This window comes from Netta rufina (genome assembly GCF_964035555.1).
Source record: "Netta rufina genome assembly, chromosome: 15".
NCBI lineage: Eukaryota > Metazoa > Chordata > Aves > Anseriformes > Anatidae > Netta > Netta rufina.
In genome coordinates, this window is record NC_140138.1 from 6929660 (window position 1) to 6947648 (window position 17989).

General features: G+C 44.6%; 1 protein-coding gene across 2 annotated transcripts in view; it reads left to right on the top strand.

The window, feature by feature from the left end:
- The first annotated feature begins 1541 nt into the window (after positions 1-1541).
- SLX4 (SLX4 structure-specific endonuclease subunit) overlaps positions 1542-17989 on the top strand; it is a 34041-nt gene continuing 17593 nt past the window's right edge. For both annotated transcript variants that reach the window (XR_014618876.1, XM_084295735.1), the window contains exons 1-7: positions 1542-1610; positions 9417-9518; positions 11236-11995; positions 13044-13307; positions 14118-14283; positions 16011-16226; positions 17245-17459. Coding sequence is in view for 1 of the 2 variants with exons in the window: in XM_084295735.1 (XP_084151861.1) it covers positions 11626-11995; positions 13044-13307; positions 14118-14283; positions 16011-16226; positions 17245-17459 (1231 nt within the window). In the remaining variant the exon portion in view is untranslated. The remainder of the gene's footprint in view (positions 1611-9416; positions 9519-11235; positions 11996-13043; positions 13308-14117; positions 14284-16010; positions 16227-17244; positions 17460-17989) is intronic.

Here is a 17989-nt window from a genome sequence, read left to right on the forward strand (position 1 = left end):
CTAAGTAAAGCCTTAGTGGAACTGTCCCAAATTAAACTCTTAGAAACTCGGAAAGTCAGTGCTATGTCTAGAAGCAGAGGGAGATTCAACTTGAGCGTTGTTTGCTAATGTATCTCAATTGCTGGACGACTTCTGTCTAAAGTGATTTAGCAGATATTTGGAAAAACAAGTGTTCTAAGTTGTCTTGCAATATGCCTAAATAAATCAAAACATTAGGATTTTTTTGTTTGTTTGTCTAATGGTGTTTTTTTTTTGCTTTGCCCTTTCAAAAGACTCAGTATTGTGCACTGAGTGTTGTGGTGAGCTTTGTTAACGAGCATGGCCCATGTCCATGAGATTCCATGAAGGACAGATTAATGTAATAACTTTAATGCAAAAAGTAAACTTTACTCAGTCCTTCCCCCACTGCCATTGGAATTGGCCCTCTTGGCTATTTCTCTGATCACTGTTGACCTAAATTGAACCAATTTGTACTGAAAGCTTAAAAAAGTTCATCTGAAGCTGCCAAAGAGCCACCAGCATTACAAGCCTTAACACAGATCTGTACGTTTGCCCGTCAGACTCAGCAGAGATAACAAAGTGAAACACATTTTGAGAAATGCTGAGTGTGGGAATAAAGGTACGTACACATATATAATCCGTAACATGTGCATGCATAGATATGGAGATGCACAGGTTTACACGTTTACTGTAAATATAATTGCATGATGACTTCAAGCAGTTGCTTTTAAAAGTATTTTAGAACTGACAACAGTGTCCAAGAGTTCCATAATAGTAGTTTCCTCCAGAGAAACTTGGCACCAATAGTAAATATGCTGTCTTTTCGCAACGTGTATCAGGGCTATGCCTGCATCTACAGGGTTGTAATTCACAAGAGGGTACCAAAGCACATAGTAAATCAAGCCAAGGTTTTCATGGTAGAGTTTAAAGCACTGTGGCCCTATGCATGTGCTTTAGGCATGTCTATCAAAGTAGCTTTGCTTCTGCCCTACTGTGCTTTCATTGCCTCTTTGTTTTTTGAGTCCCCACCAGCACAGAACATCCTTCCTGTCCCATGTCATTGCTCCAAGCGCTTTTTAGCCATCTCCTTCTGGCTGAAGTTCTGCAGGAAACTGTTTTCTTCCACCTCCCTGCATCGAGGCAGGACAGCCAGCACTCCCTGCCTGGGAAGGGGTTACTCGGTCACCTCTGGTACAGACCAGTGCCCTGGTGGGGAGAAAAAGTGAATTATTAAAGCACTGTTAGCAAAAGTCCAGTAGGTCCACACAGAAAATCACAGTGTCTCTGATCGGCTGCCTGATTTTGGGAGAGCTGCTTTGGTTCCCTCTGACTGGCTGCATCTTCTCAGTGACGTTTGGTGAAATAGTGAACAGAGCTTGTTGCAGCAACCATGTCCTTATTGCCTTAGGAATAGTTACAGGCTTTGAAATGCCCTGTGAAATAGATATCAGTTTGGTAGCTGGTTCATACTATTAAATACTTGTGCTTTTGGGTGGATCTGTATTAGTAATACCACAATTCACTTGGTTCTTTTCAATATAGGCTTTAAAAGGATGCATTTATGAACATCAGCAAGGTTGAGAGGGTTTGCACTCGTTGCACTGAACACAGTAAGTTTTAAAAGATTCAAGTGGTGGAAAAACAGTTGCTTGCACATGTTCTGTGTTTCACATTTCCAAGGTGCCTCAGTACTTTTAGAACAGAAAATTGCATTTGTCTATGCAAAATGCAGTAGAAGAGTCAGGCTGCAGCGTTGCCTGGCAGCTGTGCTGCAGAGGCTGGTCTGGCTGAGGATGCGTGCGTTTGCTGTGCTCAGCATCGCTTTGAAGTTTCCCTGTCCAGAAGCGTGTGATGGGGTTTGCAACCTGCAGAGATGCCCCTCCAAGTCTCCTACCTTGGTTTTGGCGCCAGCTGTGTTGTAGCTGGGAGGATGGGACTGTGAGCTGGGGCTTGGGGAGGGCTGAGGTTTGACGTGGGCTGCTTGTTGGGTTGGCCTCACCTGCTTGGCCCCTGCCTTGCCTCACCTCTTGGAAGAACACCAGTGAGGGACATGGGTGCAAAGCTCAGGTTGCTTGGGATAATGGAACTCTCTTCCCTAAATCAAGTTTCCTGCTTCTCTGGTGCTTAGTTTCATTTATTCTTTTAAATATTTGGTGCTTTTGCATTTATGGTATTGTGCAATGAATATTACTGTGACTTGGCTTAGTTCTTGTGGAACCTACATGGTGTCTCAGTACATTATAACCAGAGTATTCTTCAGTGTGTTTGTGCAATGTTTGCTTGCAAGTTCTTGCAGGGTTTTCTTAAGAGTGCTCCTAATTCCCATAAAGTGTAGTAACTTCAGAGAGAACTTGAATAAACTAGCCGAAGTGTTGAAAGACACAAACCAAAGGATTTCTTCATATCGGTTTTGGGTTCTTTCATACTGGCATGGGCACGTTGCACCTCCTGGGGAGAGTCAGTGCATAAAATGCTCTGATCAGTCTTGCCAAAATAATCAAAGGCACTAATTCTTTGCTAAAAATGTGAGGTCTTCTAGCTAGTATTGCTTGAATTTAGCACGGCTTAAAAAATGAATTGCTTTGTGGGAAGTGAAAAAGCATGGTGCCTAAGTAGCTTTTTCTGTGTTAAAAGTTGCAGATTTTTGTTGTTGTTGTTGTAAGATTTCCAACCAAGCAATGCTATGACAATATCCATTTCTTTTGGTTATGCTAAAATAGAGATTAAGATCTAATTATGGGGGAGGGAGGGGAGAGGAGATGTTATGTGTAAAGGGGACACCATATTGATCACAATAAGTAGTGCTTTGTATTTCTTTAGTAAAATGCTTACTTTGTTTTTGAAGAAAACTGATAGGAATGTAGTAGTGATAGTAATGACAGCCATGGTGCTTTCTGTTGTTGCTAAACCTCCTCTCTCTGCCTCTTGGCCTGTTAAGAAGTGCTACCAAGGAGTGATTTGAGTTCTTACCACATCCATACCACAGTTTGAGGAATAAAATCATGAGTTCAACACAAAATATGCATTGAAAAGGCAAAGCCACTATGAGGATACATACACACCCTCTCTCTGGTGCTTTTAGTATCTGCAGTCCTCTAGCCGCAATAAATTGGTCATTTGGAGGAAATAATTATTGATTGCGACTCCATACTAGTGTGAGGTGTCAGGGCTTAAGCTGACTAATGAAGAAATGGCATCCATTTCCCTGTTCTGCCCCCACTTTGTATAAAGGACAAAATAGAATGGCAATGCTGAGAGATCAGCTCTGTAGAAGCTCGAGCTAACTGCTCACCTCGAATTTCCATGGGGCAAGCTTATTAAAACCTCAAAGCATTCCCCTTACACCAGACTTCACAATTTTCTTATACCAGGCTTTTTTATTTAATGAACTTTAGTTGTAGCTCTGGTAGGTTTTCCGTGTGAGGACAGGGACGTGACTTTTCACCACAGTTCCATGGTGGGCAGGGGCAGGTGTGCCGTATGCACTCCTTAGCTCCATTTACTTAATATTTCTATAAATTCCACTTTTTTTTTTTTTTTTTTTTTTTAAATAACAAGAAGCGTTGCGTGCTTTGCTACTGCTTTTTCACGACCAGCTCTTCCCAGCGGCCGCCTCCACAGCCCCGGGCGGGGGCCGTGCCCGCTGCCTCCGCTTCCCCAGCGCTCGGCCGCCCCCGGCGGCCACCTCAGGGCTGCCCGGGGCCGGGCCCGCCTCAGGGGCCGTCGCCATGGCAACCGGTGGCGGGAAGCCGGCGCGCACGCGCAGACAGGGTGCGGCCGCCGCCGTCCGCGCCTGCGCGGGCGCCGCCGTCCGCTGCCGCGCGCATGCGCGTCGGCCTCCGGTGCGGGGCGAGGGAGCCGGTTGGCGCCCCGCGCATGCGCCGAGCTGCGGCGGGGCGGCGGGGGGCTCCCCGCGGGGGCGGCGGGGCGGCGGGAGCGGCGGCGGCAGCCCGAGGCGCGGCGGAGAGGTGGGCGGCGGGCGGCGGGGCGGCGTGACGTCATGACGCCGGCGCCGCGCGGCGGCGAGGGGGAGAGGGAGGGGGCCGGGGTGTGACGTCAGCGGGGGGCGGGGCCGGGCGGGGGGCGGTGGGGCCGCGAAATGGCGGCGCTGAGGCGGGGCTGGGGCTGGTGGCGGGGCCCCGCGCGGCGTCACGGGATTAAAGTGTTACAGAGTCACACAATTAAAGTGTTTGGTTCAGTCACACAATTAAAGTGTTTGGTACAGAATCACGGAATTAAACTGTTCAGTCCCGAGTCACTGAATTAAGCCGTTCGTTACCTGCCGGTGAAGCTCAGGCTGAGCTTTGGGGTCCTCGCTTGTGTGCGAGGCCCTGGGGCGGTTTGAAGAAATAACATTTGTCAGAGGGACCCGTGTGGTGTCTGTGAGCTGCCTCGCGGTGTGGCTGCGAGAGGCACGCGTTTATAAATAATTATAATAGATCCACAGCATCACTGATGCCATGCCAGGGTTTCACTGACAGCTCCCATCAGGTCTGTAGCTGACGATACATTTGGATATTGACGAGGTCTGGGGCCTAGCTTCATGAAAGGAGAAGGTATTTTAAGAAAAATAAATGTAAAAATGCATTTTCAGGACAGAAAACTGAGCCTATTTGTGTAAGACTCTAGAATATGGAGAACAGAGATGATAGTGTGAAAACATCAAGCAACGTACTGACAAGGTAGTGCATTATCTACCGTGCTGCAGCTCCTGTACGTGATGTTAACTGCAAAGTAGGCAAATTATTCATTGTTACTAATTAATGAAGCATTAGTGGAGGAAGTATATGATTAGGTCACCTGCAGAAATCCACGATGAGTGTGGTAACCTTTCCAAAGCAAGCTTTTTAGGATTCTTGGATAATGTGGGGACACCAAGATGCTGTGCTAAGCTTCACTTTGTAGTTGGCTTTTGTGATAATAAGCTAAAATCAGAAGATGGGCTTTATGGGAGAAAATGGTATTTGTAGGACTTGTATTGTTTGAAGTGAATGTCCCCCAAATGTTTTACGCCTTTTAGAATAACATTGTCCTCTTGAAAAGAAATGGCTTGAACGTTTAACATTAAAACGTGATTATTTCTCATTATATTCACTTCCTGATTAATCATTCAGTTGATTTTCTTGCCACAAATATCCATAACTATGATTGCTCCCTTCTTTATCTACAAAATTATGAGTGATGATCTGAAATTTCACCGCCACTGTCGCTGGTACCACGTGCAGAGGAAGCTTGGCCTTTTTGCTGCTACAGCTTGGTGTCAGTGTGGTCCTGCAGGGACCTGTCCTGGTGGTGACACCTCTCCGGACTCCTTGCTTCTCAGACAGCCGTACCTGTCCTGTACGTGCGGCGCTGTCCCAAAGCAGTGACTTTGTGCTGAGGTCTCTGCTCGTTTGCCAAGTGCCTGCCTCGTTCTGTTGCTGTCTGTCATCATCAGCATCTCACGGTTCCCTTCTCCCAGACAGCTTGATCACGTGTGCTGTACATCTCTCCAATCTCGTTTCCTAAGCCTAAATAATAGAAAAACGTGAGTGAATTTCTGTGGGACAGTAGCAGAAACATATGCTCCCAATGAACTGCTATTTGTAGTTGCATTTTGAAACCTAGCTAGCTATGTTTTCATCATTTTAAATGTGGGTTGTATTGATTCTGAATTATTTTAATTAATCATTTTGTCCCTTGGTACTTCCTTAATGGTTTACAAAAGAATTACACCTCTGTTAGCACACAGAGGCCTCATTAAAAAGGTATTAGCTTAACGTAGGAGATCTTGGTTTTCATAAAATTGTGTTGATTGGTATTAATTTTATTATCTGTCTTTAGTCATCAATTCCCATATAAGCCATTTCTTTAACGGCCTGGTGTTGATCTCAGTCTGAAAGATGGGTGTTTGCTTCCCTAATTGTCCTTGTGAAAAATCGCAGTTAGCAGTCTAGAGAGCTGTTAGCCCGTTTTTCTGTAACTCTGCCTGTAAATGATCTGAATCTCTTGGCAGAAATATCTTCAGTAGCCGCTACCAAACACGCTTTGGATTAGCTGGGGTAGGTTCCATTCATCAGCGTTGTGGTACGGGTCCCAGGACCATAGGATGTTCTGTAGAATATAACATTTGTGTGGGTTTCCTCATAGATATTTATGCAGAGATTTAGTTCTGCATATTTTCAGTTAGTATTGACAGTTCTACAGTTTGTTTTCTCACCACCCAGTGGCCTTGGTAGGTCTTTGTTCTCGTTTTTGATGTACACCAAAGATTCTTTTTGAAAGTCCTTAACTTTTGTGACCAGAAAATTAATCTTACATAATTTTATCCCCTTTTCATTTCTCTACAGTTCCTTGTTTATGTTCAGTGCTATCCCATTTTCTTATCGTGATGTTATCTTACACATTTATTTTTATTATTACTGTGATTACTTCTCTCCTGCACTGAACAATAAATTACTTCTCAGTAAGTATTGTTCTCTTTATTGATTTTTGGGCCTCCAGTGAAATGGTTTTATTCAGTCCTTAATTCTCAGTTGTATGTTTCTGTTTAAATGAATAATTTTCCTGTTGCTTTCAGTCACATCAAATAAGCATTTTTGAAACACCAGCTGCATACATTTCTTATTTGTATGCTGCTGTGTTTGCATACAAGCGACGAGCATTTGCACCTGAGCAACCGTTATTTTTATTTTTATGGTCACTTCCCCTTTATCCTTCCAGAGGAGGTAGAAAATAAAAATTTCCTATTTTGGTGAAGCGCTTTGTAAACTAAGGTCAGTTTCTCCAGCGTTTGAAAGCTAGAGAGGCATTTTGTCATGTAAGTAGTGATTTAAAATTAATGCCTAGAATGGGATAAAGCTTTTATTGGACATAAAATACTTTAACATATGTACAAGGTGCTAGCAGGGGGAGGTGTAGTCTCTAAAAGAAATGTGAGCATGGTACCCCGATGGGATATAAGGTATTGTAAGGGGTATTGTCAGGTAGACATCATTACTGGTCATTGCTAAGATTGCTTGTTAGTCTGATTGTGCTTGCTTAGCTATCATTTTCTTGCTTACATAGACTTGAATTCAGTTGTCATCTCCTGTATCTCCACACCTGTTTTTATTACCCTTTTCTGGCATGGAAAAGCTGTCAGAGGCCAGGACAGGAGGGTTGGTACCCAGCTTTGAATTCCTATACTGCACTTAGGTGTTTGCTCCTCGCTGACCGAGATCTGCTGTCCTCAGCGTTAACATTTTTGCCCAGCTGCAAGCAAAGTGAACCTGCCCTGCGTGGTTCTCAGGTTGTGTCTCTGTAAGGCACCCTGTGCCATAAAGGTGTTGGCTGGTGCAGGGTCATGTGTGGAGCGTTTAAAGATAGAGAAATTCTGAAAATCGTCCTGTGCACATGCTCTTCTCCATCAGGAATGGGAAGTGGTGGGAACCTGTAGGAAGATTTTTTTTGTTACAGGCTTTAGTCAGGAAAAATCCCTAGGGGGTTTCTTCTGGTGTGGTTTCCAGAGCAAACACGAGAGAAATTCTTTCCCTTTGCAGTATTTGGACTGGCCTGACTGAACGTTTTGCTACCAGCCTCCACGGCTTCCTCCTGCAGATTTCAAAAAAAGGAGAAGGGCAGGGGGCGACAAAACGCCCAGTGCCAGCACAATGGCGTGTGGCATCAGGGTTTCAGTTAGTGACCAGCTGCAGGGAAGGTCGTGGAGGAAGAAATGTGGTGAGGCAGCACTGGGGGCCAGCAGGGGAGCAGGTACGGGCTGGGTGCTGCTGGCCGAGCCCAGACAGCACTGATCCTCAATTTGTGGCCATAACCTATTCTCGGAGACTGAAGTGGCAGAATTGTTCCTGGAGCAAGTGCACAGGTTAAAAGCAATAAGTAAACAGGCCCAGATGTGCATTCAGGAGTTCAGAAGAGATACTTCAAGTGGTTGAGCTGCTGGTAGAAACGTGCTTTCAGGTGTCAAAAGAGAAGCTGCTCCGGGTGTTGGGAGGATAGCAGATATTTCACCCATTTTCTTCATTTCCTGGAAGGATTCTGTGACTGAACTAAGTAATTACAAGCCTATAAGTGTTTAATATGTACCTATTAAACTGGTTGAAATGATCATTGAACTCTTTGCAGATGTCTGTCATCATGCATTTTTAACCTGTTAGCATCTTACCAGCATGGGAGCCAGGTCTCCCCGGGAGGCTGCCTCTCAGAAGTCTGATGGAGTGGTTTGATGGCAACAAATTAGGAAATAAAGAACAAATTAACACAGCTTACTCAGAAATCCTTTGAAAAGTGGAACGAGGTAAAGAATTATTTTCATGGTCTGAGAGAGGAAACTGATGGAAGGATCAAAAAGAGCATTCACGGGCTCGTTCTGAACCCTTGGGGCACAGAGGTGAAGAAAGAGAGAAATCCTACAGGGCACCTTAATGATGCCAGAGACCGAAAGGGCTCAGGGCATCTCTGTGCAGGTATAACTTTGCTCAGCAGGCAGGCACTTTCAGAGAAAGGCAAAGGAGATGTTAGGATCAGCAAGGCCTTGGCTGAGGAAGTGTGAACAGTGTGTAACGTCCTCACTTGGAGAGTCGGCAGGCTGCTGATGGCAATACTGCTCAGAGCACCCCGAAAAAAGGGAGAGTGAAGAGGTTTGGGGAGTGCTGATGGAGATGGTTAGGGACCAGGAGGGCTTCTCTGGGCAAAGATTAAACACGGGGACTCTTCTTTTAGAGAATAAACCCTGGAGGACGGGATACATATAATTTAATAAAATATTGAGGGGTCCAAAGAGAGTAGATTTGGAGTTTCTGTGCTCCTTGCCTCAACAAAGGACAGTCAAGGAAGTAAAAAGGAAGCGAAGTGAGAATTGATGAAATAGTGTACTTTCTCTTGGCATTTTCAGTTAACCCAGGGAACTCCATTCAGTTGTTGCCTGTGACCCTAAAAACAGCCGGGTCAGAAAGGTGGTGGCGTGGTGTGGCTAGAGGCTTATGATATAAACACCAGTGGGTTTTTTATGAATGAAATGTTGAGGCTCTGGTTTCAAGGAAGTTACTGGAAAACAAAATGAGCCCCAAATGAGAAAGGCGAGGGCAGACTGAAGGGACTGGCCTTGGGAAGTCTCTAGCCCAAACCGCTGCTCAAAGCAGGGCTGGCTGTGGGGACAGACCAGGTTGCTTGGCCCCTTACCCAGCCTCTGACCCATTCTGCCTTCTGGGCTTTTTCTGCAAAGCGTGCAGTGCTGCTGGGTGCAGGGGGACACAGTGCTGGGCAACGTGTGCAAGTCACCTACGTGTCTAAGGACACAGGTCAATGGAAGCGGGAGAACTTGGTACCACTGGAGCATGTGCTCTTCCCAGCTCCCTCCCCCTGCACCTTGGAACTTGATCAAAAAGAGCAATCAGTGCAACGCACCCTAAATTTCACCTTTTCCTTTCATTTTCCAGGTTCCATCTTTCATTCTTACTGGTCTCGTTTTGTACTGCTGCGATGATCCACATTTACTTGAAGGCCACAGCCGGGTATGGATTTAGCATCTAAGTGGATAGGTAAGTGCCGCTGTTTATTTTATTTGACCAGCGTGTGTGATTTGTAGAGTCCTAAAACCTTCCAAAATGAATTGAATGCTATACTGAAAGAAATTGTTTTCAAAGCTATTACTTCTCCAGCTCTATGATCTGGTGCCAAAGCTGGCTGTAAGGTACACCACTAACAGCAGCATCAGAAACACTGAGCTGTAGGAACCTGTAAATACAAGTCTTGAAAGGGAAGAGCAAGACAGATAAACTCTTCATTAGTTTTGCATTGTTTGTCTGTCTGACTTGGTCTACCTGGGGTACTGGACATTGATTGCAAACACAAAAGTGCAGATCTGTTTCAAAATTTAACATCAGGAACTGACTGTAAGTAATACGACAGTACAGATGTGTCTGTGAGAAGTATCTATAGCCATGGAGGATGTGAGATTCTGTTTTTCTCCACATGCTGTCTCCTACTTAGAAGAAAATGGTCAATTTACAGCGATAACTACACCAAGATTCTGTCCAGGAAAATTAAATTTATGAACTGGCTACATAAAACTTCAGTTTCTCTCTAACAGGAAATGACTCCAAGATTCACGGCAAAATCCTCTGCTGGTTTGGGAGGCTGAGTTTAAAATAAATAAATCCATTAACATCTGTAATTGCTTATAGGAAAGGCTGACCCATGAAAGTGTGTAACCAGCATTCCTTAGCCTTGCCTGTCTGCAGCCAAACCATTTGAGAAAACAATCTCACATGTGTTTTTCCTGCTTTTTGAGTCTTTCGGTGCCCAGAGCTTTACTGGAGAAACTGAACCGCAGTTGCTGCCATTCCAAGTGAAACACTCTGTTTTAGGCTTGAAAGGAATAGGTTTGGGGAGCAATATAAAACCTCTGGTAAAACGGCCAGAGCCGTAGTGAACTCAGGACTAGGAAGAAGAGGACAATCAAAAAGTCTAAGAATAGAGATCTAGTTTTAGTGTTGCCTGGGGTCTGATGACATTTCCATCTGGATATTGTACCTAGTGCTGTTCCAAGTAATCCCTAGCTAGTGTGGCTATCCTTACTGTAGCTGAAAAAGATTAAGAAACTCATTTAAAAATATCATTTTTTAGTCCGTTTACCTGGTGTATTTGACAGCAGTTTGTGAAACACGGTCACTGCCATGGTTTACTGAGTACTCAGTGGAGGGATTCAGTATTAGTTAGCAGGAGAGCTAATCCGCAATGTGAGCAGGCCGTGGATGTAAGAAGAGAGAAGGGATGAACATCCTTGATAGAGTTGTTCTGACTCGTCCCCAAAACCCTTCTGGATATACAAAATTCCCTTTACTTACTTGTCAAAATGAGGTTGTGCTATCCTCCTTAAAGGTGCTCTGTCACAGCACCTCCAGAATCGCTTCTTGACCTGAAGGATTTTTTTTCTCCTTTGCTGCATTTCTTGGTCTTGTGCTGTATAAACATAAGGACAAATGCATTTAAAAAATGGACAATCTCAAATCCTGAGCCCCAGGCCAAAAGCCAACCCAGTGTCAGAGACCTAGTTTGGAAGTTTTCTCTACTAAAGTAGCTTGTGCTTGTCTGTAGTACGATTATAGTGAGCGTGTTTGGAGTCAGTATGTGCTTCTGCTAATCTTCCTGTTTTATACAAATTGTCTTCTCCTTCAGGGTTCTACCCCATCCCTTTCCTCTACTGCATCTGCATACACCATCCGACATAACCACCTTTTTATTTCTTTATTTCAGGGCTGCAGTAAGTGTCTTATTGAAGCCCCTAGCACATCCTGTGCATGGTCTGCACAAACTGTAGTGCTTACCTTCTGGTCTAGAGAGCTCAGAAGAAGCAGCTTGTCAGTGCATTACATGTGAAAGCACGTGGGGTGCTTGAAGAGAGAATACACTCTATGAAATGGCTGCAAATTAAGTGTGGAAGAATGAACTGTCAGGACAGTGGAGAAGTGCCCACTGTGTTGACCATTGAAGTCTGGAGAATGGAGATCTCTGAGGGGATGGAAAGGACTTGGTGAAAATCACAGGTTGTGGAGGATGTAAACCTGAGCTGATTCTGGTATCTTCCCCTCTCCTCCAGTCCGTGCAGTGGCATTAGGCCACCGTGTTACTGGCACCTACAGGCCAATGGATGAACAGGACAATGATTTTAAAGAGTTGTGGGCAAATCTTTTGGGTAGAGCAAAGAAAAAACCTGGGGATGCTGAGGCAGCAAAGAAGGCCCAGAAAAGGTCAAAGAGCACTGTTGCAAGAAGCAAATTAAGAAGAGGCAAAGCTGCTGCCACGAGCCAAAACCATCACCTCTTTCCAGCAGCAAAGAGAACAAACTTGATTCAAGATTTGGGTCCTAAGGAACAAGCTTTGGTGCACAAAGAAGACAGTAACACTGTCGCCTGTAGTAGTGGTGAGACTGAGCAAGGGGATGGAAAGATAAGCCCCTTCCCTGCCAGCCAGCTGAGTACAGCAGCCAGTGACTGTAGCCAGAGGATTCTGACAGGTGAGCGAACTGAAGTCTTTCATTGAAGCATCTTGTGTTTCCATCTACACTTAGCTGCGTAGGGTTATCTAGGGTTTTAACCTAGCAGTGTGTTCTGCACTAGAGGCAGGCAGCTGATGTTCTTTAGTAAGATGAAGCCTTAGCAAAAAGCATTAGGTAGTCATTATTCAGTGATTTGTACAGTATCAGAACTTAGAAAAACAGCCTCGAATCATCTAGAAGTAAGTCTAGAAGTTAGAGGTGCCTTTTCACTCCGTGCGTTGTTACATTGAGAAATAAATTGCCTCTGGATGTTGTCGAGGTTAAAAATATAAATGAGTAAAGAAAAATGGGAATTAATTGATAAAGGATTGGTCCTTCAGCAGTTATTGAACGTGATGGCCAGAATGCAGTCACCGAGTACAGAAACTTAAACTGATAAATAAGGTCAGCCAGGAGGGATTACTTTGTATGTGTCCTGTCCTGATAACCTTTCTTAAGTGTCTGTTGCTGACTGCACTGAGACAAGGCACTGGGCTGGCAAGATCTTTTGTCTGATCTTGTGTGCTGCCTGTATGCACAGGACTCCTCAAAGCAGAGCAGGGGTGTCCTAAGGTGTCAGTCTGGCATTACTTCTGCTTGCTGCTTTTTACCACCTCTCTTCGGGACTCCTGGTTCCTCATCTCAGACCCTGAAAGTTTGAGTCACAGTTAGTGTTTGGAGATCAGGAAGCACGGGACAGAAGAGGGGGGGGCTAAAGGGCTGCACTGCTTGTTGCCCTCGCTAGTGACCTTCAGGTGAGGTCTTCCTTAATAGTCCTTCCTCTAAAAGGGATAGAGGTATTTAAACTGCACTGTGGCACAGAAGTGTGATGCTGTTACTATAGTTATCAAGTATAAAGCGATGTAATAGCCAAGCACCTTATTCAGCTCTCTTTTTAAGAATAAGTGTTGCAAAGCTGAGCCTGGCTCAGCCTGCTGTTGGGGGAGGCTTCCCCCCAGCTCTGGGGGCAGCTCAGCCACTTGTTCAATACTGACTGGTAAAGCTCTGGTGTTTTCTTCCCTTCTAGTAAATGCTCTGAATGGCTCTTCCCAGACTACATTATCCTTCCATCCTGCTACACAGCCAGGGGCCTGCTCTTCACCCACGTCAAAGATACCGCTGCTCGCAGGACCAAAGGCACGGGTAGCAGAGCTGGTAGTGGAGAGAATGCAGCAGTTCAAGAGAGTGGCACCTGAGCAGCTAAAACACAGCACAGACGATAGCTTGCCAAAGTCTGTAGCCAGCGGGGATTTTCCTGATGAAAGCCAGGAGCAGAACTCACCAGAGAATGGTACATTTCTCCCGTTAGCTCTTATACGTGCAGAAAGAGTGCTGTGGGCTGGTTAGAATGGTTGCATGAAAAGCAGTGCAGATTCTTGGGCTTCGTTCCCAGCTAGCCTAGTGGCTCAGCGTGCAGCACGGAATAAATCACTCCAGATCACTGAGTAAAGTTGCTTTCTCAATTGTTAAAGGACAATCTGTGCTTTTCTCCCAGCTCTTCTCTGAGGCCGAATTAATCTCATGTTAGATTCTGGAGGGATAGTTGACTTCTTGGAAACAGGTTTGATTCTGACAGGATCAGTCAGCCTTGTCGTCCTTCCCTTGGGACAGTGTTAGGTAGCTGTTAGGTAAATATGACTCATAGATTGACCCCATCCTTGGAAGATTTCCAAAATTTCCACAAAGGTAATGTGTTCTATGCAGATGCATTGAATTCACAAAAATTTTACTCTGCCTTCATTCTGTTTTAGGTCAAGACCCTGTTGGTTCTGCATCGACACAAAATCTGCTGTGTTTAGTATGTTATGTATAAGATCCCGCATTCTCCCTAGCAACTTTAGCCAAAGCATACCCCCCTTTGGCTCTGACATGTGATGTACTATGAATAAATCACCACCTACTGCTCCCTGGGTAGTGCAGTTTTGTGTTTAAGGAGCGCTTTTTGTACACTACTTTATGAGAGATCAGGTGTAAAGATGCAAGAGAAAGATTGCAGTTGACTATTGTGTGGCTAGTTTAATAATGGCAAAAACAACAGCTCCACAGCTTCCATACAGGATTCTTAGTTCTCTGTCTTAGTTAACTCTCCCTTCTTTGCCAGATATCCACGATCTTCCATCCGTGCAGCATGATGGTGCTCTGGCTTTGGCTCTTCAGCAGGAAACCAAAGAGGAAGCCCTGGAGGATGCAGGCTTGTTCTTTTGTCAGATCTGCCAAAAGGATCTCTCAGCCATGAACTCGACGCGGCGAGAGCAGCACGTTAACAGGTGAAGGGCCAGCTTGATTCATCCTTTCTGCATCCTCTCCCCATTAACCTCAGACTGTTAGGTCGGCTTGGCGATTCTAGAACCCGGTAGCAGGGGAGACTATGTGGTGACATTGACTTTTATGGCCTGAATTAGCAAGTTCATTTGATCTCAAAACAGGGGCTGATTGTCTCACCCTGCAGGGCTTCTGCACGAACATGTTAAAGCCAGTGCTGCTTTCATCAGTAGTGCTGCAGAGTGGCTGTGATTGTGAAGTGGCTAGCAAAATTAATGAGGACCCACTATTGCAGATCTGCCAATTTCAGCCAGCAAGGTAATGTTGGCTCTATTCAGCTAAAAGTTGTTCATATAAGGACAGCTAGAATGTAACTTTGCCACTGCATACCCGAGTTGTTTGCAGAGGGAAAAGTGATGCTGTTCAGAATGATGCCTAGGTTGTGTTACAATGCTTGGCAGTGAGAGTGGAGAGGCTAAGGGAAGGCATCCCTGCCTTCTCTTTTGTCAGAATGATGTGCAACTACATGGGTATCAATGCCCTAAACTGGACAGTTTCCTTAGTGGTAAATAGTCAAGTACTGTTAGTGTATTATACGCAGATAGCTCTTTGTAAGTGTGCTTCTCCATTGAGAAAGGATCAGAAACAACACATGTGAACAGTTGTGCGTGCTTCATTAAGGCACTTTAAGGGACTCAGGAATGGTTTGGTTTGGCCCGTCATATATCTTGCTATTGAGTGACTGGCGTTCTTTGGACTGTCTGCAGCTGCAGTTTCGGAGGTGTTACTGCTGTTTCTGTCTTCAAATACTTACTGCTGGTTGATAGGACTGACAGCGTAGAACAGCAACAGTGTATCAGGAACGCTTTTTGGAAATTAAGTCTGTTTTCTGAACTGTTAAACGTGTAATCTGAGGATGAGACTACAGGGTTATAGTGGCAGTGGATTTTTTGATAGCAGTCTTCATTGTGAGATGTAAAGCTGCAGGTGGATAGACGCACCGGCAAACTTGTAATCACCAGTCCTAGTACGTCAAATGAATGTTCCCTTACACAGCTCTACGTGTAGGTTCTGTGTGTCATTCCATAATAAGGGAGGGCTTTTTATAACATGCTTTGTAAAGAAAACAAACACTGTGTATCTCTTTGGAGAGTACAGAAAAAGAACCTTTAAAACTTTTAAACAGTCTTGGCATACCAGAAATTATTAGAAGTTCGTTATCCTGCACTCTAAGTACTCTTACTTTCTGTGACACAAAACACTGTCCTTGTCAAGTGAGATATCTGACTTGAAAATGGCTTTCATTCTCAACACTGCACTTCGTCATGCCTACAAAAGCACTAAGAAGGACAAGAAAGAGTCATATTCTGGGTGAGGAAGACCTACTATTTCTCTGGTAGCATGATTCTGTTTTTAATGGTGGTTTAGAAATTATCTGGAATGTTACAATCAATGCAGAAAGAGGGATTAGGTGATGGACACAGAGAGAAATTAAAGAAGTTAATTACTTGTACTTGCTTCTAAGCAACATGCTGTTAATATGCCTGTGAGGCTGTAATTCTGTGTATCTGGTACATTTCATATCCATCACAGCAGTGGGTACAGAATTCTTATTTCTTCAGGGGATGCTTCTTTGCCTGTTGCAGATATCAGAGATGATTGTGCTTCCTTTTCTTTAATATGGCTTAAATCTTAGCATGGATAGCCTTAAAGCTGTGCCATTGTCTCACAGGTGTCTGGATGAGATGGAAGATGCACAGATGTCATCCTCCAACAAACCACTGGTCCCTGAATGTCCCATCTGTGGGAAGCAATTCCAAACCCCTCAGAGCCGAGTCAGTCACTTGAAGCGCTGTGCTGTCGAGATGGATGTTCCCCCTAAGATGCTTCTTCAGGCAGTGCAGTTGCAGGTGTCCACGCTTGGTGATGCACCTCTACAGTTTCCCAGGTAAGCTGGTGAAAATAAAATACGCTGACTACTGTCTTTGTCCTGAGAGAACTTGACCCTGTGTTCCTGGGACAGAACTGTAGAAGCAAGGCAGACTCACGTGCTGGGGGCCCCCAAGTCCAAAGAATGTCAAGCAGGGCCATGGCCCAGTACCACGAGAGGAGAACGTGGCAGTTAGCTGGAACAAAATACGTTGTTTTCCTTCAGAAGTGGTCAGATAGTGGATGACTTTAAAAATCAGCAGGCAGGAGCAAAATGGGGAATAAATAACTTTACAGTGTTTTGTCAGAAATATATGAGCTCCGTGAGGCAACTACACAGTAAAGCTGAATGGTGTGTTTGAGCTTATTAGGCAGAACACGTAGTACGAGTGTCTGCAGTCTCTCCCGAGCATCTGTCTTGCCAATGGCTCAGCTACTCAGCTCGTGGCTGTAGTGGATGTATGCGCTTCACACCTCGAGCTAAGGAGGAAGCAGATCTGATGTTTTGAAACGTGCTAGGTGCAGAGCTGCATCTGTTGTCTTGGATTTGAGCAGAATCTTCAGAGTACAGCAAGTTGTGCCTGACTGAATTTGTAGGAGGGCTCGTAAGTCCCTTTGTGCTGAGAAGGGACTGTTGCCTGTACACTAAAGAAACAGAGACTGGGAGAGCATTTTTTTGACGATCTTGTTTTTACCCTGCTTCAACTTTATTTTTTTCCCCCTTTGATACACATTTTGAAAGCATTTAGGATAGAGATTACAGATGTTTAAAAAGCACACGCAACTTATATCACTGTTGTGGTCTTGTGTTCTTAGCTTTTCAAAAAAAGATTTTCTCAAAATTGCTCTAAATTCCATGGGTGCTAAGGAATCTTTTGCTCTCTTCTGGGAAAGAAGGCACTGCAAATAGCTTCTCATTATTCCGGATATGGGAATCTCTCTGAGGAAGCAGAGCAGCTTCTCTGGAATGCTCAGTGTTTCTTGTCTCTGATCCAGTCACAATAACTTGGGCTTCCTGCTGCATTCTTGTATTTCAGCAATCAACCAAGCAGGTCAAAGCGAAAAGGCTCCTCCAAAGAGGACTCAAAGAACAAGCAGAAGAGGGCCAAAATGGAGACCAAGGATGAAGATTTGCTGGTTGCTATGGCAATGTCACGCTCTCTGTTGGAGCACGAAAAGCAGGAACAGGCAAAATCAGTTACAAACGTGAGACCAGTGGCTGCTTTGCCAATCAAATGGAAGCCAGGATCAGGTATGTGTTAAAGTGAGTTAGTGTCAAAGGCTGTGTTATTGGAGAAGTAGTGTAACTTAGCCTGCTCTGCACTTGAACTTTCCTGTTGGGTACAGGAGGGATGACAGCCCAGTTTCTGCTTTATTTAAGCTGTCAGAGTTTAGCAATGTGCAAAATCCAAATACAGTCAAGAAAGGTTGTGGCATGTCCATGGTTTTTAGTGAAATACCTTATGAATCTCATGCTTTTTTTCCACTGATTGGTTGTTTTGAAACTGTAAAATATTCTTTAGATGAGCTGTTGTTTTTTGTAAGCTGTGAAACTGAAAAGAAATTACACAAAAAGAGCATTGTTATTTCTGTTGCAGTAGATTTTTTCTTACTCATCCTGCTGCAACCTGGATCAATGCAGCTTTTTCAGCCTTGTCTCATCTCTCTTTTCTTTCTAGAGTGGACCTGCATATATTACATGCCATTGAGCATGTGTTTTACCATTTTAGTGTGCAAAAAGGGTTTAGAAAGGAAGATAACTGCCAGTGGAGTGTTGCATGC